The 24,006-nt window shown below is 36.8% G+C and overlaps 2 protein-coding genes across 2 annotated transcripts in view; both read right to left on the bottom strand.

Annotated features, from left to right (window-relative positions):
- LOC110104332 (signal peptidase complex catalytic subunit SEC11A) overlaps nt 1-10,104 on the bottom strand; it is a 42,969-nt gene extending 32,865 nt beyond the window's left edge. Inside the window, exon 1 of the mRNA XM_020833386.2 lies at nt 10,097-10,104. The gene's annotated coding sequence lies outside the window, so the exon portion shown is untranslated. The remainder of the gene's footprint in view (nt 1-10,096) is intronic.
- LOC110104309 (subtilisin-like protease SBT1.6) lies at nt 28-2,723 on the bottom strand. Its single transcript, XM_020833355.2, has one exon. It carries the CDS (start codon nt 2,665-2,667, stop codon nt 337-339), a length of 2,331 nt encoding a protein of 776 aa, XP_020689014.1. The 5' UTR covers nt 2,668-2,723; the 3' UTR covers nt 28-336.
- Nucleotides 10,105-24,006: the final 13,902 nt, after the last annotated feature.

Here is a 24,006-nt window from a genome sequence, read left to right as displayed (position 1 = left end):
TAATAATAATAATAATAAAGCAGCGGCTGTAATGAAAAGTTATTAACAATAGCTTCATCATTAACCATTTAACCCCACATTACTTCCCAAATTACAATTATGCATTTTCGTACAAAGCATAAAGTTCATGCCCCCCACTGAATTAGTTCTGATTGATGAGTTCGGATCTTTGCTACCCAATTAGTCACATGGCTAGCACGTGACATTTCGCCTATAACACATCGCATATAGCCAAAAACATTAAAACTGCTACAAATAAGAACACGAGAAGAAAAAAAAACCTTTAATTACACATATTTCTGCTGTCTCTCACGGCCAACACTGTATATTTAACGATCACAACGGCTGGATCCTCGACACCACGATAGGGCTACGGACCTCGTGCGTCCCATCAGACCACGTTAAATATCCGTAGTCGGCTGCGGGGGCGGAACCCGGATCACCAGCAGCCGTTACCGCCGTCACGGTGACAGTCACGGCGAAGCTCTGCTTGTTCACCGCCGGCGAGAAAACCAGCTTTCCTGGCTTCACACTTACGGCTAACCCCTTACCACTAACCATGGACACCTTCGCCTTATAAACTCCAGACCCCGCCGCCTCCACGTTCGTCACCGTCCTCACGACCGTCTTGCTCTGGTTCACAGAAGCCGCGCCTTCGAAAACAACCATGATCGACGGGTAATTAAGGTTTTCCGGCTGTGGACGCTTGGCCGGGCACGTCACCGGCGAGTGAGTGATGATCTGAATCATTTTGGGTTCGTACTCCAAGGCGCAAAGGAAGGTGACGTAATCGGCGTAGCCCATATCGTACACCAGTCCCGGGTCCATGGCTTTGTAAAGATTAAGATGACCGGCGCCGATGTCCAGTGGCGTAACCGGTTCGCCAGTGCCCTCGTCGGTCACCGGCTGAAGAGTGTTGTCCACTAGATTGGACGACGTCATCATCGCCGATCGGATGGCAGCCGGGCTCCATGAAGGATGCGCCGATTTGAGCAGCGCGGCTGCGCCGCTGACGTGAGGGCATGCCATGGAAGTCCCGGAGAGAATGTTGAACTCGGTTTTCCGGTGATCGGAGTCTAGTCCGGTGGGGCCAACGGCATCAGTCCAGGCGGCGAGGATGTTAACTCCCGGAGCGATAAGGTCCGGCTTGAGAACCTCTGGCGTGAGACCGTTAGGTCCGCGGCCGGAGAAGGAGGCGACGACGGGGGCGGGCTTCACTCCGATAATGGTTCCACGGAAAGCGAGCGTAGCAGTAGGGTTAGCGTTCGCGGTAATGTAGGATTTCACGGAGTCGCCTTCGTCGGAGCCGACTGCACAGGCGGGGAGAACGTGGGCGTCGCCGACAAGTCCTTCGCCATTGGATATGCCATTCGCGAGTATCATTCCGACGCCGCCAGCGTTTTTCACGACGAGGCCTTTCGCAACTCGCGGGCTACTTCCACGATCACAGACGACGATTGTCCCCTTCACGAGCTTCGGATCAAGGGAGTTCTCCATGCAGAGGGAAGCTGGAAGGCCGCCGGATTTGCCTGGGTAGACTAATGGGTACATTTGACCGTCGATGGCCGGACCGGAGTAAAGGGAAACGCCGGAGAGCCGACGGCCGTCGCCAAGAACGATGTCGGCGGGGAAAGTCCGATCGATTGTCCCAGCGCCTACAGTGGTGAGCCAGGGAGCGAGGTTAGTGACAGACATGGCGGTAGGGCCGTCATTACCGGCGGATGATGCGACAAAGACACCCTTTGAGACAGCGCCGAATGCGCCGACGGCAATAGGGTCGAGGTAGTAAGGTGCAGAGATTCCATCGCCACCACCAATAGAGATAGAGATCACATCAACGCCATCAGCCACAGCGCTGTCGAATCCGGCGAGAATGTCGGAATCCAAACAGCCGGAGCCCTTCCAGCACACCTTATAAACAGCGACGCGAGCCTTTGGGGCGACACCCTTCGCGATGCCGGAGGCATACCCAGAAAGACTCGCCCCGAAAACATGGCGGCCTGCGGCCGTTGAAGCAGTGTGGGTTCCATGGCCATCGGCGTCCCGTGGAGATCTGAACTCAACAGTTTCGTTTATCCCGCCAATACCACCAGCTGCATCAGCGGAGGCATCATGGCCGCGAGAGAAGAATCGAGCGCCAACAAGCTTGCGGTTACAGATCGAGCCGGGGAAATTCTCTCCAGTCTCGCAGGTGCCGCGCCATCTGGAGGGAACGGGGCCAATATTGCGGTCCGAGAAGGATCGGCGCTCGGGCCAAACGCCGGTGTCGAGGATGCCGACGATAACTTCCGCACCGTAGTCGGAATCGGACCAAAGGCCTTGCTTGTTCCGCAGGCCCAGGAATTGGGGAGATCGAGTGGTGTGGACATAACGGAGGCGGTCTTGAAAGACAGCGAGGACGGCCGGGTGATTGCCGAGCGCGGCAGCGCGTTCGGCAGTGAGGGAGGCGGAGAAGCCATGGAAAACGGTTGAGTAAATGTGTAGAGTGGATACACCGAAAGATGGAGAGGTGTACCAGTGCTCGTGGGTAGGGAAGATGGAAGGCTTCATCAGATGGTTGATGCGGAATATGTAGGTCTTCTTATATACAGCGACAGTACCGGATCCCAGGGTTAGGGTTTGGAGGAGGAAGAAGAAGAGGAGAAGTGTGGATGATGTGGCGGCCATTGTTGTGGTGGAGGAAGTGAGATGAGCAGAGTGTTTCGACCTAGGGATTTATATATGAAATACGGAGGGTTTCCGCTGAGCGGCAACTTGCTCTATAAGGGAGTGGAAGAGTTATTTAATTATATTTATTTATTCATTTTATAGTTAACAGTTAAAATACTTATTTCTTAAGAATTTAATGATGAGATATTAAGGATTTAAAAATATATTATATTTATCTAAATAATTTGCAAAATTTATTGTGAAATTGCTGTTGCAGAAATTTGTCAGATCAGATCAATGATTCTTTTTTACTTAGAGATGCTCCTTACATCTTGGCTAGTTGCTCCTACCCACTCCATATTTTATTTATTAAATTATTTAAATATTATATTTTGAATAGGAAAAAAATAATTATATCTATCTTGGTACTATACTTAGGTTTCATTTGGAATGAATTTTTATTATTTTTTAAAATAAAATGTTAGTAGAAAAGTTATAATTCTATTTTCAAAAGCAATAAAAAATATTTTCAAATAAAGACTTAATTTGTTAAATTAAGGATTTAATTTGGGTTGACGAATAGAGTTTGAGTATTACCAAATTTGACAAACTTGAATATATTTGACCTGAATTGAGCCTGTTTATTAGACTCTTTAAATTGTTCGGTCTGAACCCAATTAGACCCGAACTTGACTAACCCAAATATGACATGTTTTACCTATTTATTATATAGATCATGAAGTATTTTTGGATCAATAAAATACAATAAATTTGACTCAAACAAGACCTATTTAATACAAACCTGACTCTTTAAACTATAACTCGAATAATAATCATGTAAAATTTGAGTCAATTTGTATTTTTGAGCAAATTCAAAATTGACTTTAAGGTTAATAGGGTCAAAATTGTTAACCTTAACCCAACCGAAAGAATAATTAGATCAACACAAATTTGAATTTTTCGGGTTTGGCACACGGCGTGATATCTGATAGTGTTATTTATTGGCACACTTAACTAAATATTTTCTATTAATTTTCTTAGAGAAATATATTTGAAAATTCATTTTGGAATAACATACTCCCACATATATTTGTAAATTTCTAAGTGGAAGTCTGTCACAGACTCACACTCAATATTTGAACAATATTTTCATCATTCTCCAACACATTATACCAAAGTCATCTTTTCCTTTACAAAATCATTTTCTTCTTCACTCATCGTCAATCATGTGATGCCTTCCTCATGAATTCCTCTTCTCCTTCACACACAACCAATCAACGATGTCTTCTCTACGACTTCCTCTTCTCACACACCATTGATCCCTCAATGGAATCTTCAGTATGCTCCATTGTAAATATTTTTACTTGTACGTTGCATTTCTCGCAAAGTCCTTCTCAAATTTATATTCTGTTTGTCCCGCGATACTTTCAAGGTGGAGTCTTCTTCTCCTTCTCACTATGTCAGACCCACAATGCCTTCCCCATGAACTCCTCATTTGCACTAGCCATCGATCTCATGATACCTTCGCCACGAGTTCTATCATATATGTTATTGGTTTCACAATGCCATCCTACAAGTTTGAACCTTATTTGAATTATATTGGATTTCGAAGTAGTTTGAACCAATCTTGAATTATTTAGAATCCAATGAGCATTTTGAGAATATAAGAGGTTGTCCCTCGCTAAGCGTAATTTCATTCAAAATAAACTTTTATGCATATTTCTTCATTAAAATAAACAAAATGAATATTTGATCAATTATGAGAACTATATGAAATATAAATTCGAACTTGAAGGAAGGAATCTCCTTTCACAAATCTATTTTCTACTTATAGCATCGCCCAACATTTAAGAAAATCGATATATTTTTTACGTATATTTTTTGAACTAATATTCATCTACTTTCATTCATCAAATTGCTAAAAAAAAAAAAAAATACGATTGGCAACAAAGTAACCTTATTTCTTTCTAATCATTTTATCAATATCTCGATAATTTTAAATAATTTATTTTTCTCACCCTATATCTACTGTGAATGAGCGAACAATTGCTTGTCATTCTTATTACAAATTACAAAGTTAGAAAACTTTTCAGAGAATATTAGGGTTTTGCTTCGGAATGATTTCTCGTTGTTATTTAAAATAACTTTTTAATATAAAATTTTCTAATTCAATAAAATTATGTATTGAAAAATTGAATAAAAAATCATTAAAAAAGCTGTTCGACAAAACCTTGGTCTCTCTTCCCCTTATCAATTTATAGAAAAAGTTATGTCACTATAATGCTAATGCATAGGGATTAATTAAAAGTCATTTAATTCATATTTAATAAAATTTAACAAATTTAATTAAATTTTATAATATGGATATTATCACCAATATTTATCCAATTATAAAATTGGTGAATTCACATTGTAATTTGTTTATCAATCAAATTAAAAGGTTTTATTTAAATTTTAATTGAAATTTTTCCAAAAATAATTTATTGAAAATTCTTTCATAACTTAAAAGACATTCATAATTAGGATAATTTTGATATTTTGTAGCAAAACTAAATTTGAATATTTTAGGAGGATAAAACAAAATGAAGAAAATTTCCATATTTTTATACAAACAAAATCATGATTTTAAAAGTTAGATGCCGACATTACCAAATAAACCTACAAATTGCGACGTGAAAGACATAGACTAATTAATGGGCCCTCGTCACAACAGTGAATTTTGTCAGCAGAGTTGGGCCCAAAGATCGAAATGGACGACGGGCTGTGCGTCGTCCATTCGGTAAAAATTAAAACAGTGGGCCTTACGACAACATACGTCTACGTGCTTGGTTTATTGTCTAGAAAGCTTGCTTGGGCTTTTATATATCCCGTCCTTTAGCGGGTCTAGGGTAGTAACGAGTCGAGAAAAGCAGCCACTTTAGCCAACTCGGCTTGTTAGTCAGAACATCGGTTCAAACTTGAGCTCGAGCTTGACAAGCCGCACTGCAGGTCGGCTGGTTGAGCGGTTAGAGATTGACTCGTCTGATTTTCCCGTCCGTGTTTCTAATCTCTGCCCGTGTTTCTAATTCCTGCTTCGTTCCGTTGAGCACACGCGGCACGAGGTCAGCTCCGTTCCATCGAGCGCTTTGTTTATCTGTTAACATATCATGACTGAAAAAATTAAAATAAAATTAATAAATTTAAGATTCATATTAGTTAACATATCATGACTCAATTTTTTTCTCTTACTTATATAAGTAATTATTACTCTAGACCTTCCATTAAAAAAAAAATCAAAACTTTATTTAAATTATTGATCTTAAACATTGAAAATCATATTAGATCAAAGCAATTCAATAAGTGGGTTTAAAAAGATTTGAATATTCTTAAAATAAAAAAAATTTGATGATCACAAAAAATAATAATAATAATAAAATTAAATAGAAATAATATTCTTATGATTTTTTTTTTTCTACTCTAAAATCACTTCACGAGCTTCATAACAAATTTTGGATTTCTTTTTGCTTATGTAGGAGTAAATATACCATAAATATATGGTATGTATCATTAAAATGCACATCTGCATCTTTATATTGCACCTCTTCATATATGAAATGGGCCACTAAGATGCATACAATATTTGTCCCATACGGCCCATTTAATTCAGCTTTTTGAAAGCCCATTCTGAGTTTTAACTAATAAGTTTTCAGAAGGAATCGAAGAATATCATATAATCAATATAAGCTACCAAAAAAGCCCACTAAGACCATTTATAATAAAGAAATTCCTTTTTAAAACTTTTTTTCTCTCCATTTACTCCATTTTTGCATCATTTCCTTGGTAAAAACATCTTTGGCACAAAAGTCATTCTTTACATTTTCCGTTCTACGACCAGCTTGCATTGAAGGATGGCTTGAAAACGGTTTATTCTCTAATCAGGAGATATTTATCTTTCCCCTTTTGTGTGGCCTTTATTGTATTACTCGGATAGCATTGTTCATATGTTTTTCAAATGTGATATTTTATTTTAGTTATAATGCAACCTCATGTCATTTCTTTCTTTCTTATTGTTGATGTTTAAAATAGATGAAGTATTGGGTTTTATCTATGGCAACAATTGCATTTTCGATTGATGTTAAAAATGGCTTTTACTTAACAATTCTATGCTTGGTTTACAATATTTGGAAGGAGTGTAATTCTAAGAGATTTAGGCTTCATATTAAAAGCTAATAACTTTTTTGTGAAGTAAAGCATGTACTCTCAAACATTCAAAATGAACTAGCTAGAATTCTTTCATAGTTTACTTGAGATAATTATGTGTCTTGTGTTCACTCTTGGATATTCTTGCAACACTAGGGTTTAGGGTTTAGAATTTGATCTCCCAAGTAGGATTTGATCTCGAAATTTTTGTAATTATTTTGATAATAATAATAAAATTCGGCTAGGCCTTTTAAATTTTTCTCTAAAAAAATTAGAAATGTTGTCGCAGTGCCTGTGAAGATAATATCAAAGTGCAATTAGAATAACTAAGACTTTGTTTCGGACGGCTTTCTTATTTCTTCTTAAAGCAGCTTTATAGTTCAAAAATAAAAAATTTTATGCTAAAAATTGCTTCATGAAGCATTAAGAAAGCCGTCCCAAATGAAATCGAGTGTTTTGCCTGTCTCACTTTTCTTTATCGAAAAAGGCTTGATAGGATCACAAGCACGAAGCTAGAGCGGCTAGATTTTACGTGAAGAATTCTAGTTTATGAGAGCTTGATGTCACTAAGAAGGGTAATGGAAGAGGCTGTGGAAACAGCTAACTCATTACGCTGGAAAAAAAATTTTATACAAGATATTCTAATATATTTTATATTAGAATGAGCTGTAAAGCTATTAATGTCTTATTTGGGATAGCTTTCGGTCACTGTTTTTTTTTTTTTTTTTACTTTCAAAAAAATTTGTATAAAAAAGTTTTAAGAAAACTGTCCCAAACGAAGACTAAGATTTTGTTTTGGACGACTTTTTTATTGCTTTTTAAAACAGTTTTTTAATAAAAAAAATTAAAATTTTGTATTAAAAAGCTAATTTAAGAAACAACAAAAAAGTCGTCCCAAATAAAGCCTATATTATTTTTAGATTAGTGAAACATAAAGTCCTCATTTATAATACTACTTTTAAAATAAATTTAATATTTTTTAAAATCATCTTGATATAAATTATAATAGAATACTCAAACATTTTTTTTTTCTTTTTCTTGATATAAATTATTATGTCTTCTTTCTATTCCTCGTGAAAGTGGGGCTAGCCCAGTTGGCCCAGATGGTCCAGTCCCGGCTGGGCCGACCTGCATTATTGCCCAATTCGGGCCCTGCTACATTCAATTCAGCCGTTTTTTTGCATTAATTGAAACTTTCATGATGAGACAATTTAATAATGAACCTTTGAAATCAAATGTAAGTAACGGTTAGTATCTTCTCACTGCTCTGAAATGGTTACTTCATGCCAAAGGCCATATTTGATCATGTTAAACTTTTTGAATCCCAAAGCCACTATAGCTAAAGTGAATTCTATGTTTTCTCTCAATCGAAGAAGATAGGATGAAAAGTAGAAAAAATGGGAGTTGTCTCCTCCGACTGTGGCGGATTATGCCATTGGAAATGTAGAGGGTGATGGCGGTGGCTAGGCGATGATTAGATGACGATCGAGCTACGATGGCGGGTGATAACAATTGGGCAATGACAATCGGATAATGATTGTTAGACACTAACGGTTGATGATGATGCTCGAAATGCAATATTGTGGGATGACTATCAGACAATGATGGTTAGGGCATCTCCAACCAAACTCTAAACGCTTGAATGACGTCCCTGTCCAGCTCTAGCTGAACAGGAAAATTTCCGTTATTTGGCTGCGGGTGAACTATGGGACGCCAATATTGGCGTTGCACTGTTCATCTCATCCATTTTTACCTCTCTATCGAACTTGCCGCGGGAAAGAAGAGGCGACCGTTACCTGCAAAAGGGTGAAAAATGGAGTTCGTTTCGAGATGAATCATAGCATTTTGCAGTTTCATGACATTTTGGAGTGAAAAATGAGATTTTTGGTTGGAGATGCTCTTAGGAAGTGGTCATCGAGCGGCAATGGTTAGGCAATGGAGGTTGAGCGACGACAATCAGATCGTGGTGATCGAGTGATAGTTGTCAAACAAAATCAAACATGTAAAGACTGTTAGGTGACAACAATCTAGTGAAGTTGACAATTTTAAACGCTCATAGTCGAACAAGTATTTGACTTTATTCAAACATATAAGCTCTTCCTAATTCATGGTCATTTTATATGTAGAATAGGGATCCATTTATAGGACATAAATTTATTTAAAAAGAAAATATGTATCAGAATATAAATTTTTGTTAAATTCATATTGAAATTAGCAAAAATAAATTTAATGCTTTTTAAACTAATCCTATCTAACTTGAATCAGAATATTTATATATATATATAATTAATTTCAAATTAAAATTTATATAAAAAGTTAGTGCAATTCTAAATTTAAAAAAAAAATTATTGCAGATCTAACCATTGATATTTTCCAAGTAGCTTTTCAGTTTGAGCAATTTGATAAAGGAGAAAAATTGCAAATACGGCCATAAATTAAAGGAGGCTATGGCTAAGAAGCTTAGCTGAGTATCTTTAGGATGAGCACATGCTGAAGATGGATGACTATTGAATAGACCAATCATATTTGGAGGAGTGTAGGTTTATGCCAAATTGATGTTAAGGAAATGATTTTTTTTTTTAAAGATATTTAGTTCAATTAAGACAGGCTCACACATACATCGTATATGTTAGCTCATATATGTACACGTGTCAATTTCTCATTGGTTCTATGTAACTATTAGTTGTTTCATTTTCTATATATACCTTAGCTCTGTATCGGATACAATTAATACATTATTTACATTTTTTGTCTACCTCTTTCTCTATCTTGTTCCTTTGTTGTTACCTTTCATGATATCAGAGCATGTTCTCTCTCTTAACCTTCCCCTGCCAAATCGAAATCAAGAAGACCAGAAACTCTGGTCCGCTTTGATCTCTCTACTCCCTGCTTCTTTCTCTATTTATCAAAATCAACATAGCTCTACTGATTTAGAGAGTCTCCGTTCCAGAAGAAGTGATCTCTAGAAGATATTCAAGATCTTCAAGCGGACTCTCAGCCTCTTTCCCTCTCCGTTACCGGTTTCGTCATCTCTTCGCAGCAATCCGTCACCGGCTTCAAATATCTGATTGTCTACCAATTCGCATCAAATTCATTGGACGCTGTCAACCATCAAGAATTGTATATAGCCCTTAGCTCCTTTCTCAATTGTAGGGTTTTCAGTCGATCTGTTGTCATTCAACATACCAAGAAGTGCAGAACTCCTCACTAGCAAAATAGCGAACCATAGCTCAACGACTTCCCACCTACCTACTTCCGATCTCTCCACCTCTCTCTCTGAGTTCACTGTGCCGGCTCCACTCAAGTTCTTGATCTCAAATCTCAAGAATTTAATTCCCACTCAGCTCACGGAGGACACCTACACCATTTGGCGCCTCCAACTCCTTCAACACTTCACTACGAACGATTTTGCCGGACATCTAACCGACACAACCTCGGCACCCACTGATCCGTCCAAATCTAACTACAATCTTTGGCACTTGAACAACATAAATCTAGTTTCTGCACTTCTTTTCACTATCTCACCTTCAATCCTCCCATGCGTTCAGTTCCTCTCCACTACTCAAGAAATTTGGGCAATTCTTGAATGCTAGTTACAACCTACAAATCTCTATAGGGTGATCCAACTCAAACGCGGACTTCACAACGTTCAAATGAAAGATTGCTCTATGCAGCAATATTTAGCTCAAATCAAAACCATCGTCGATCATATCTCCGCAGTTGGTTCCAAGATCAATACTGAAGACACTATCATCTACATCCTCAATGGTCTCCCCTCCACATACAACTCATTCAAGATCGCTATCAGAACATTGATGCATCCAATCTATCTTGATGTTCTTTACTCCCTTCTTTGCAGCGAGGGGATCAACATACGCAACGAACACCTCAAAGACTCCAATCCCACCTCCGATCAAACTGCCTTATATTTGAAACAAACAACCAACACCAGAAATCGTGGCTCATCTCGACCCCTCCCCCTCCCGTGAAACTTCACCTCCCGCCCGTTTGGACAAACACCCTCTTAAAAATAGTCAAACACTAATACCACACGCCCAATTTGTCAACTCTGTACAAAAATAGGACATTTCGCTCTCAATTGCTGGCACAGATGAAACCTAAAATATGTGCCGACAACTTCTTGGACACCTCGTGTCGTGTTTACTCAACAACCTTCCGCACCTTCTAATGATTGGATTCTTTATTCAAGGGCCTCTACCCATCTCACCCACGATCTTGCTAACCTACATTAATCATCCTCCTATACTTATGCAGACTCAGTTTACATAGCTAACGGCTAAACCATTCCGATCCAAAAACACTGGGCAAGTCATTGTCCCTCTACCCCGTTTCGGCTCGTAAGCTATATCTATGTAATCTTTTACATGATCCTTTTTTAGAACATAATCTTCTTTATATCTCCAAATTAACTAGTGATAATCAAGTGTGCATTTCTTTCAATGATGTCATTAAGGATCTTCAGGCCAATCGTCTGCTTCTTCGTAGTCATTCGTGACGGCCTATATCAAATCTCCACCAAGGATTCTACAACCAAAATAGCTCTCCGAGTCACCATAGCTTCCTCCTATGTCTGACACTCTCAGTTAGGTCATCCTCATCACCAAATTTTGTCTTCTTTAGCTTTTTTACATTCAAGATTTGTGTATCCCTTTCTCTTCCCCTGTTTTCATATCTTGTAAGTGTGGCTAAAAGTCACAAATTACCATTTAATAAAAGCATTTATGTTTCCTCTCGACCGTTTCAAATTATACATTCAGATGTTTGGGGTCTTGCTCCACAACAATCTTTAAATGAATATAGATTTTATGCAATCTCCATTGATGACTTTACTATATTCTGTTGGTTGTATCTTATACGTACCAAACAAGAAACCTTTAATCATTTTAAAAATCTTTGCTTACATTTTAAAAACAAGTTTCATACGATGCCTCAAACTTTTCGCTCCGATGGAGGTGGTGAATACACCAGCAATATATTCAAAGAATTCCTTCTATCTCAAGGTATTGTTCACCAAATTAGCTGCCCCCATACACCTGACCAAATGGAATTGCGGAACATAAGCATCGTCATCTGCTTGACACCTCTCGTACCCACTTCATGCATCGGGTCTTCCCATCTCTTTTTGGGCTGAAGCCATTACCATGTCCAATTATCTTATAAATCTCTTACCTTCAAAATCCATATCACTTCAAATTCCTTATCAAAAACTTCATGGAACACTGCCTAACTACAAGCATCTTCGCACTTTTGGCTGCTTATATTATCCATGGCTTTGGCCTTATGCACCTAACAAATTATCACCTCGCACTCACGCCTGCATATTTGTAGGATAGTCTTCATCTCACAAGGGTTATCGCTACCTCAACACTACAACTAACCAAATCCACATCTCAAGGCATGTCGTATTTCATGAACATGAATTTCATTTCAAATCATCTCATCCTTTCACACCAACAAACCAGTCTTCACACTTATATTCACATTTCCTACTTATTCAAACTTCTATATCAAACTCCCCCGTCAGCTCAATATCCATTCCTACTGCTACTATCTCCTCACCTTTGCTCCCATCTAATACTTCCCCAACCTCTCCTTCCATACAATCTGCTCAATGGGATACTCCTCAATCTTAACTTCCAACTCATCAAATGTAAACTAGATCAAAATCGGGTATATCCAAACCCAAGAAAAAATTCTTGACCTCTTCGTAACTCAACACACTCCCACCATTCCCATAACATACTCCCAAGCCGCCAAATTCTCCCAATGGTGATCCGCAATGTCCTCTGAATTTTTAGCTCTACAACAACATGGCACTTGGTCACTTGTCTCTCCACCTAAGGATCAACCCATTATGGGTTGCAAATGGACATTTTGCATTAAAACTCTAACCAATGGTCACAATGTATGGTATAAAACTCGACAGGTCGCTCAAGGCTATAACCAACAATACGGCATAAACTACAAGGAAACATTTAGTCTAATCACCAAAATGCCTACCAGCAGCATTCTGCTAACCTTGGTGCTTCACCGTCAATGGCCAGTCAAACAAATGGAAGTGGCCAACACATTTCTGCATGGTGACCTTCATGAAGAAACCTACACGAGATAGCCACCAAGCTTCACCGATGATCAATTCCTAAACAACGTCTACAAACTTCACAAATCTCTATATGGCCTCATCTAAGCTCCTCGACAATGGTTTCACAAACTGACCACATTTCTTCAACAATTTGGATTCGGGTTCAATCGTTCTGATCCCTCTCTTCTTTTATATTACCATGATAATATTGAGCTATATATCTTAACTTATGTTGACGATATTTTGATTACAGACAACAACTCAACCATAGTTCAAAAGCTATTGGAGTAATCACAATCAAAGTTCAAACTCAAGTAAATGGGTGAAGCATCAATTTTTCTTGGTATTCAGATCAATCGTACTCCAAATGGCTTCTTCCTCAGTTAATAAGACTATGCAAACACCATCCTTCAAAAACGCAAACTTCGCTGACTGTAAACCAGCTCCAACACCCATTACACCCAAATTCACAACATCTAAAACCTCTAATCAGCTATACCCAGATATGCAATATTATCGCAAACTAGCTGGATCGTTACAATATCTCACTATCATCAGACCAGACATCGCTTTTGCCACAAACTACATCTGCCAGCACATACATTCCCTTACAATTCAAGAATTTCAAACACTCAAACGGTTACTACGATACATCAAAGGTACATCTCATTTTGGTTTACCACTAACCATTGGAGATCATCAGCTTAGATCATACACAGATGGTCGACTGGGCAGCAGACTCACAGGACAAAAAATCAATATCATGCTATTGTACCTTCCTCGATAAGACTATCATTTCTTGGTCGGTCAAAAAACAAGTTACTGTCGCAAAGTCCATAGTAGAAGCTGAGTATAACTCCCTATCCTCAGCCACTGCAGACGTTCTATGGCTTCGAAGACTTGTTGCAAAATTCAAGATTCCTCAACAAGAACCTACGACTATCTATTGCGACAACACCTCTGCAATCGTCATTACAAACAATCCGGTCTTTCATGCACGTACAAAGCACATTGAAATTGACTTTAATTTCATACGTGAACACATGAAAGCCGATGCTATCTCCATTTCACATATCAACTCTACAGACCAACTTGCAGATATTCTCACCAAATCTCTTCCTATAGCAGCATTTGAAGATCTTCGCTCCAAATTAACTATTCATCACATGAATGCTTAATTTGAGGGGGCACGTTAGCTCATACATGTACACGTGTCATTTTATTATTGGTTATGTGTAACTATTAGTTGTTTCATTTCCTATATACACATTAGCCCTGTACCGGATACAATTAATAAATTCTTTACATTTTCTCTCTACCTCCTTCTCTATCTTGTTCATTTGTTGTTAACTTTCAGTATACAAAAGACTCAAATTCAATACCTCTTAGTTGATAGTCTAAGCTCCCAACCAACTAACCAAGATGAGCTGTGTAAGAAAATGAAAATTTTAAAAGCATGACATTGTCGTTATTTTTCTAAATTATTTACATATTCCCTTTTTCAATGATTTGAATGTAGAATCTTTTCATTTAATGGGTGTGGCATCATAGAATGAATTTGAAATTAATTTAATTCTTTAAGATTGTTTAATCAAATTTATTTATGTGCAAATCATGCTTTGACGCTAAACTCCCCTCCTCCCATCTCCTCAAAAAACAAATGAATCAATTAAATAAATTTGAGTTTGTTTGAGACAGTCTGCTTTACAGTTGGACAATAATTAGAAATTCGCTTGGATACTACTTTCTCACTCTGTTTAGTAAAATTATGATTGAAAGTTATTTTTTGCAGTCAAAACACAAAAGATTTCATTTACGATAGTTTTCTTACCGTTTTATGCAACAAATTTTTAGTACAAATATATTTTAAAAATAATTAAGAAGTATTGGTAAAAACTATCCCAAGTGAAATCTAATTTACTTCACTCACAACAACTTCTCAGTTAACTTTATAAAACTTTGCAATCAGCCCAAGCAATTCGTATAATTAATTTCAAAATTCGCCTTATAAATTTAATCAATTTACACTTTTTTTCATAAAATTGGACGCAAAATTTTTAAGCGTCAAAGGATGTGGTTGTTTTTTTTTTCTCTAATTTATTTTTGAGATATATATATATATAGATATATAATCTTATGATGTCTTATGTAGGAATAAAAAATTACTTAGAATAGAATAATTTAAGGGAATATTTAAAGCTGCTTCTAGAAGATAATATAACTAATTTTATAAAAGGCAAAGAGAAAGTTGAATTGGTATTCCATGAATAAAAAATTGATGATTTGATATGTGATAAATTAATAAAATATTATTCTTACAATTTAATTTGTATGCCTCATTTTTCGACCTATTCAAATTTCAATCTAAGCTTTGGAAATAATAAAATATGTAAATAAAATTAAAAAATTGATTAAATTATTTATTTTATTCATTAATATTATTTTAAATTGTTCATACTTTAATTGACATCAACAACCATAACAAATAATTTTGAAATACCTCAACACTATATTCTAAAAAACTCAATAAAATTATTATGAAAATTGACATACACAATCATAATAGTCAATTCAATATTTTTAAATCAACAATGACCTATTAAAGGCCTTAAAATTTCATGAACCTCCACATATACTATAAATTAAACCCTATAGAATTAATAATCAAAGGTCTATTAGGGGGAGATTAGTTATAATTATTTTATTTTTTTAATATATGTTTAAATGAGTTTATAACACCAACACAAGTAATATTTGATGTATTTAATGATCACAGTATGTGACAATTTTAAATTTAAATTTAAATAATACATAAATTAATTTTTACTTTAAAATTTACATTTTTATTCCATATATATATTAAATTTGATTTTATATTAAATTATATCAAAAATAAATTATTCATAGTTACCTAATCTTTAATTATTTTATTCTGCATAGAATATACAATATTAAATTTAGTTTTATTTATTAATTTAAAATCATCAATTATTTAACTTATGTTTTCAATTGATAATTTATATAATAGTCTTCGTTAAAAGAAACTTGTTGATGTTTTTTTTTTTTTTTTTTTTTTTTTTTTTTTTTTTTTTTTTTTTTTTTTTTTTTTTTGTCAAATTGAAACATTCAAACCGTGTACTAAGACAATAGGTAGGGTAATATAAAAATACATTTTGCACTCTCTTATTATTGAGTGGCAGACAATTTTTGACATTGGGGAGAGAAAATTTATCATCTTAACATTATACGAATATCAATCACACGCATATATAAAACGTTTTACATGGAATACCTGGAAAAAATAAAAAACATTTGGCCTAGCCTAGTTAAATGATTATATTAATATATGTCATCGATTATAAATGATGTCTTTCCTCAAAAGAAGGCATTGGTATGATATAACATACAATACTAGAACATATTACATGGTGGAATTTAGAATAGCATTGCAGCATGAGAACTAATTTTAAAAATGCTTGTTTGTTGATTTGGATGTATCACTTTAAGGAGGAGAGACTAGAAACCAAAAATTCCCTCACAAATCATAGTTTTGATCTCGTGAGTCATAGTTGAAGTTGATGGCGTGCATCGTCTTATAGTTAATGGCGTGCATTGTCATTGTTAGCGATAATAGGTGACCAAGCCAGTGGTTGTTGGTGCTGCCAAGAGATAATGACCAAAAGAATGTAGGTTGGAGTGTCATAAATCATAATCGAGCGATAACAAACAGAGAATCGTAATCAAATGACGATGCTCCACTACAGGAAAATCACTTATTACCGGAGGAATTTTCCGGCGGCTTTCCGGCCGCCGGATTTATTTGCCGCCGGAAAAAGCCGTCGGAAATTATTTTCCTACGCCGTTTTTTCCGGCGGCACGAAAGCCGCCGGAAAATTAAAAAACCGCCGGAAATTGGTCAAATTCCGCCGGAAAAAGCCGCCGGAAGTGGGTGATTTTCCTGTAGTGCTCGAATGAGCATAATTAGATAAAGGTAGGTAGAAGATCAGAGTTAGACAACTTTGGTCAAAGGATGATAGTCGATCAACATACTATAAGATTGTAGTTGGGTGACATAGTTTGGAGGATCATAGTCGAACAATGGTGGTCAGAGAACCCTAGTTTGGCAACAACGGCGATGGCCAGTTCAAGGACTGTAGTTGTCGAACCCAAACCAATAAGGATTCGGGTTCAGATTCCCAACATGTTTCTATAGTCGGGTCGGGTCAACTAATAGCCGGTCAAGTTCAGGTTGGATTTGAACCTGACCATATAACCTATTTGACAACCCTACTCCTGAACTCTATTGTTTCTCTTACAAGGTGCTATATGTTGTCTTGTATTCCAGGTACATAATTTTTTCTTCTTGAGCTCTAGTAAAATATTGTCCTAGATAGGCGATGCATATCCCCTTTATATAATCCAGTGCTTCTCTATCAAAAGCAATTAATTGTTCTTTGGAGCTTGTAAAAATCCAAATTATTTGTTGATTTTGGTTCCACCTTAAAAAAGAGGCTTATCACTCTTATATTGGTAAAATTTTTCTCACTCTTTAGGCTCGAGTGTTTTCTCTATCAAGAATATTGAACTAACTTACAAGGAGAGTTGTGAGTCACACCCATCATTTTTAATCTCTATAGTGGAGCTTTGGTCTTCCTTTTGAGGATAGAATCGCCTCTATTTGAAATAATTTTTCACCTTATTTTGAATAATCAATTTTCTCCCTAATGGGTAAATAGTTTTTTTATGTCGATCATACAAGAGATTATTTTAAATAAAGTATTCCAATATATAAAGTTTGACTTACAACTTGACATTGACATTTAGTTTTTGTAATATCCATCATCAAGAATTCATGTAATCTTTCATTGTTATTTTTAATTTGATTAGTAATTATAAATCCTATAGGGTTTAAGAAAGTTTTGAATAACTCAATTAAGAAGTGAAAATAAAAGTTGAAATTTTTGCTCTGAAAGCATTGCGGTGCCAGATTGGTAGCTCTGCGACATCGAGCTCTCAAAAAAAAAAAAAAAAAGGTGTGCGCTGCGGCACCAGGTCTCTGGCAGAGAGATTCTTTGTGAGCACAGTGGCACTGGGAAGTTAGGCATTGTGACGCTATATCAAATTGGTGATTTTTAAATATTTAATATCTAATATCAATTGCACAATTCATTTCTTAGCCAACATTTGCAAAAAAGAAAGGGGGGGGGGGGGGGGTGAATTGGAGCGGAGGGGGGGAGAGAGAGAGAGAGAGAGAGAGAGAGAGAGAGAGAGAGTTGCAGGACAAACTCTTGATTTATGCGTCTGACCTATTTGGGATATTGTAGATCATCAAGTAGACTCCTAAACCCATGTCTCTGATTTCAATTCCACTAAATTTATAAAAGATTAAGAATGAAAAATGCATTTTTCTCACGTTTTTCAAAGTTTTCTCTTTGTAGTTTTTAATATGTTATTGTACTCCTTATTACGATCATTTTGGTTATATGAAATTGGGAATTTTATCGATTGGCTTTTGTTATGTGAATTTCTTAGTATAATATTGTATTGAGGCATTTCTGACAATGGCAATAATTATATAAAAGTCTTAAACTATTTATGTGAATGTTCCCTTGAAATTACAAGTTGGAAAGGCAAAGTTTAAGCGGTGTTATATTTTACACTTAATGTGTCTTTTATCAGCAATTCATGCATTATATGAGTATAGCAATGATCACCGAAAAACGGAGTTAGTTAGCTCTTTTAAATCTCAAAACCCCTATGCATAAAAATGTGACATTATTTATAGCTTTTTAAGACTTAACATTTTAAAATTTTTGATTAAAATCCAAACATTCCATCGAACAATCCATATCGATCATAGTAATCATAAATCATTCATTTAACATAAAAGTGTATACGACTCTACACTTGCAAGCCGACTCGATCATTACTCATTAACATGCTCACTCATCTAGCCATAACTTCGAGCTGAAGCCCATAGTTGAGCTCAACTTGGCTCGGCTTGTAAGCTTATCGAGTCACCTTCTTAAATTAAAATATATTTCAAAATTACTTGAATAATAATATAATGAAAAATATATTAAACATTTAAAATCATTTATCAAATCAAGCACGAACCTTCCGAATGAGCTCGAGTAATCGAGCTGAGCTCAAGCCTAATAATTTTTAAACGAGCCAAATTCCAGCTCGGTAAAAATTAAACAATTTGTCCTCTATTAGATATATACTCCAATCAACTAACTAGTTTATAACCCTAATCTAGATTTGAGAACTGGCCTACTTGTTGCATCATGAAGTATTCACAACGGTAGAGAAATATATAGTTTAACGTCTTAACGTTGTACGAAGATCCAATACACAAGCATATAAGAGAGAGGGTGTAGCATTCATGAGAGACAACGGAGTTTTTACGTGGAAACCCCTGAAAAGGGGGAAAAATTACGGGGCCTAGCTCAGTTTGAATGAATATGCTAGTATTTGCAGTCGATTACAAATGAGTCTCTTCTTAGGGAGAAGGCCTTGGCTTGATGTTACAAATAAACGTCGTATATAGCACATTATATGGTGGGAGTTACAATAATCAACATAGACATGTTTGTTTGGTTGGAAGAGCAATAGTCAGCACGAGACAGGGGTCCGAAATACTGTAGTTGGCAAGAGACCGGGGTTAAAAGACTGTTGTCTGATAATGGTGGTCGGAAAAACCATAATCGGCAGGAGAGAAGGGTCTGAAAGACCGTAGTAGGCAGGAGACCGGGGTCAGAAAGACTGTTGTCCAATGATGGAGGGCGGAAGGATCATAATAGGTAGGAGATAGGGGGTCGAAATATCATAATAGGTAGGAGGCCGAGGTCAGAAAGATCATTGTATGGTGATGAAGGTCGGAAGGACCATAATTGGTAGGAGGAAGGGGTTCGAAAGACCGCAGTATGCAGGAGACCGGGGTCAGAAAGACCGTTGTTTGTTGATTGAGGTCTAAAGCACCATAATCAGCATAGGATAGGGGTACTGAAAGATTGTAGTAGAAGGGTGATACTCCGGGAGAACTCTCGGCGTCAAGTGGTGGCCCGACAGAAGTTTGAGTCTCAGGTTATGGTCTGGTAGAATTTTGGGCCTCATGTGGAGATTCGGCAGAAGTCCGGGACTCAGGTAGTGGTCCGGAAGAACTTCGGGCGTCAAGTGGTATCCTGGTGGAGCTCGGGGCCTTAAGTGGTGGTCCGACAGAGGTCCTGGCCTCAATTGGTGGTTCAGCGGAGCAATGACGTTAGGCGGTGATCCGGCGGAGTTGATGGCTTCAAGCGGTGGTCCGATGGAGCAACGTGGTCCGGCAGAGGTGAGGGTTTCAAGTGGTGGTTTGGCGGAGGTGAGGGCCTCAAGTGGTGGTCCGGCGGAGCAACGACCTCATGCGATGATCTAGTAAAGGTGAGGGCTTCGAGCGATGGTCCGATGAATCAATGACGTCAGGCGGTGGTCCAGTGAAGGTGAGGGCCTCAAGTGGTGGTCCGGCGGAGAAACGACGTCAGGCGGTGGTCTAGCGAAGCAACGACGTTAGACGGTGGTCCGGCGGAGGCGAGGGCCTCAAGTGGTGCTTCGGTAGAGAATTGACGTCAAGCAGTGGTCCAACGGAGCAACGACGTTAGGCGGTGGTCCAGTGGAGGTGAGGGTTTCAAGTGGCGCTCCAGCAGAGCAACAACGTCAGGCGGTGGTCTGTGGAAGTCTGGCGGTGGTCGAGGAGGAGCTTCTTCTTTCTCTTCCTTCTTTTCTTGCTTGGATCCTTCTTTCAAGAAAAATGAGGGGTCTATTTATAGATTTTTTGGAGTGGCATGACCCGTAAATAGGTGAGAGATCAAGGGTAAATGCGGAGTGGTTGGATGGACGGCCGATGTTGAATCCCTTGATCATCGACCGTTTGATGGGCATTTGAATGTCTTAATGATGTCGGAATTCAGTGATCTTGGCCTAGTTGGATTCGTCTCGTCGAGCCGCTCGATTCAACTATAAGCACATCATGTTTGGAAACCGTTTGCTAATCTGAATTGTGGTTCAAACCCTCCAACATCGCTTCCAACCCTTAATTTGGACCCATTTGGGCTCAGATTGAGTCGAATTTGGTGTCGTTGGGTTCGTATTTCCGAGACGTTCAGTTCGACAGTAGGTATTCTTAAATCGGAGTTCGGATGGTTCCAATTTTAATTTCGGAAGTTTTCAACTTAATTTTGCATCGAGATTCATGTCCGATCAAGATAATTTTTTGAGGACGTATCACTACTAATATTAGAATCAAATTATCTTGAATTTATTACTTCACGTAATTTTAATTCCATTATTACTTCAATATTCGTGTCAATTATATAAAACTGTTAAGATATATCACATGTAAATGAAGCCGTGTTGTATAATTATAATTTAATAAAAAAAATAAAATCTAAAATAAAAAATGGACCAAAAATAAGTAGTACGTAGGCTATAGGCGAGGTCCACCACTTTCCACGACGATAGTGGCTGTGGATAGTGGCCGAACATGGCCGCACATGGAAAAGGCTTGGACAGGATCCGCTGTTGAATTTCAATCGGGCAAAAAGTCGTCTCATAAGTTCGGAGTGGAGGGCCCACTCTCGTACTTTCATGTCATGGTGAGTTGTGGGAAAGACATCCAATCCCATGCATTGATGTCCCAGAATTACATTTTATGCAGTTATTTTAAGTTTTATAAATCTTTTTTATTCTAAAGCATTTTTTTAATTAAAAAATCTTAGTCTAAAAAAAATTTGTACTCAAAAGTTACTTTAACACAACTCTCCTTGGCCTATTGGTTGAGAGCTAAGGCTTCCAACTAAGAGGTCTAAGGTTCGAGTCTCTGTGTATGCGTTGTGTGTGTGAGTTTGCCTTAAATGGCCTAAATGTCCCAAAAAAAAAATTACTTTAAAATGCATTAAAAAAATTGCCTCAAATTGGGGCAATTAATTTTTGAAGTAATTTTTTAGCATAAAAAATTTAAGAATAAATAAAAAATAGTCATAAATGAAGCCTGAGCTATAATTTTTTTAATAAACAACTATTTTAAGAAACAGTAAAAAAGTCATCTAAAATGAAGCCTTAATCTGTTGGTCGAGGATTTTGATTATCAATTAATAGATTTTGGGTTCGAGTCTTATGTATGTGATGTGTGTATGATTTTACCTTAATTAGCCTAAATGTCCCAAATAAAAAATATTAATTTTCTATTAATGTTAAATAATTAATTAAGATGTTTTGGGTTTGAATCTTGCATATGTGATGTGTATGAATTTGCCTTAATTAATCAGTATTAATATCTCAAATAATTTTTTTAAAAAATTCAATTAATTGTAAATAAGTTTAAGGAAAATTAAAGTGGCATTCTTCGTTGTGACATTTTTATAAGAATAAACATTTTGTAACAATCATGTGGCTTTGGCCGGCTCGTGCCGTGGCACAGCGGTTGAGAGCAATCGTGTCTCTGGCGTGATCACGCATTGGGTCATTAACTATATAACTAAATAATCTTAAAATTTGACATATTTAAAGTTGAATTGAGCGGCACGAAGAGATAAATCCTTTATCGGCAGCCTACCACTATTAGACCTATATAACCCCCAAATAAAAAATTACAATTATCTCAAATATACTCTTAATTACCGATTCTACAACAACTAGCAATCATAAGCCCATCATCTATAGTTGATTTTGCGAAAATATTCCATCACTTTTTTATATCTCAAAATAAATGGTAGACAAAAATAATTGTCGATAATGAAGTATTTAGAGATGAACTTTATGATAATTTTTGCTATCACAAAAATGATGTAACACCTAACTATTAGCCCATTTATAACTATTTTTACGGGTCAAATGGGCCCGCATTTGTCCCTCTACTTGAAAGTGATAAAGCGCAAACGTGCCAAAAGGCAAATTTTTCGGAACAAGCAGCTTATATGCGAGATTTAACGATTCAAGCCGATTTTTAAAAAAATTTAGAAAAGATCAAATGCGCTAGATTGGTAGGCGCATTCAAAGAATGCGCCATCTTGTTCGGCGCATTCTATGAATGCGCCATTAGTTTAAGCGCATTCTTCAAATTAATTTTTTTTTGCAAAAATGCGCCTAACCCGTCGGCGTATTCAGCTTTCTACACGTTTTGATCTTCCTCGTTTTCAGTGTGCATAATTTTCATCGATGTTTTTTTTCGTTTTCAGTTCCGCATGTTATTCCTCTGTACCGTTTCACTTGAAAATCAGGGGATGATGTAGTATGTTTTATCTTAACAACTAGCAATCATAAGCCCATCATCTATAGTTGATTTTGCGAAAATATTCCATCACCTTTTATATCTCAAAATAAATGGTAGACAAAAATAATTGTTGATGATGAAGTATTTTGAGATGAGCTTTATGATAACCTTTGCTATCACAAAAATGATGTAACACCTAACTATATATATTACTATATTAGCCCGTTTATAACTATTTTTGCGGGTCAAACGGGCCCGCATTTGTCCCTCTAGTTCAAAGTGATAAAGCGCAAACCTGCCAAAATGCGTCATGGACATAAAATATAATAATGGCATTTTTATTATCTTAAAATATTTTTAAGAAAAAGTATATATTGAAAATTTTTAAATATATATTTTAAAATCGAGTAGCTTGACAAGCTAAAAAGTCGAGTTGGACTAAGCTAGAATTCAATCTGGATCTTGAGCTCATTTAATAAAAGAGCTTCGTTATATGCTCGAGCTTAAATTTGAAACTCGATACGCTCGACTCACGAGCTAGTTAACAAGTTAAATTTGATTTAACTCATGAGCGAACTCGGCCCACTGACACCATTATTTTTTTTCCCAAATAATTTAGGGAAATTTACATACATATCACTTTATATTATCCTATTTACATATATAACACCTAAAACTTTAATATTACACATACACCACTCTATATTATTTTAATATCAAATATGCCACTCATATTTCCTTCATAGCACTCATATATTTCATTTCTACCACTCATATTTGACATGAAAATGAACTAAGGGTGGTATGTATGTAATATTAAAGTTTT

This window comes from Dendrobium catenatum, unplaced genomic scaffold (assembly GCF_001605985.2).
Source record: "Dendrobium catenatum unplaced genomic scaffold, ASM160598v2 fragScaff_scaffold_1593, whole genome shotgun sequence".
Lineage (NCBI taxonomy): Eukaryota > Viridiplantae > Streptophyta > Magnoliopsida > Asparagales > Orchidaceae > Dendrobium > Dendrobium catenatum.
The sequence above is the reverse complement of the archived record's forward strand: the minus strand, read 5'-3'. Positions and strand labels throughout refer to the sequence as shown.

Coding starts and splice junctions, on each gene's coding strand:
- LOC110104309 (XM_020833355.2), bottom strand. CDS start 2,667: ATGGCCGCCACATCATCCACACTTCTCCTCTTCTTCTTCCTCCTCCAA.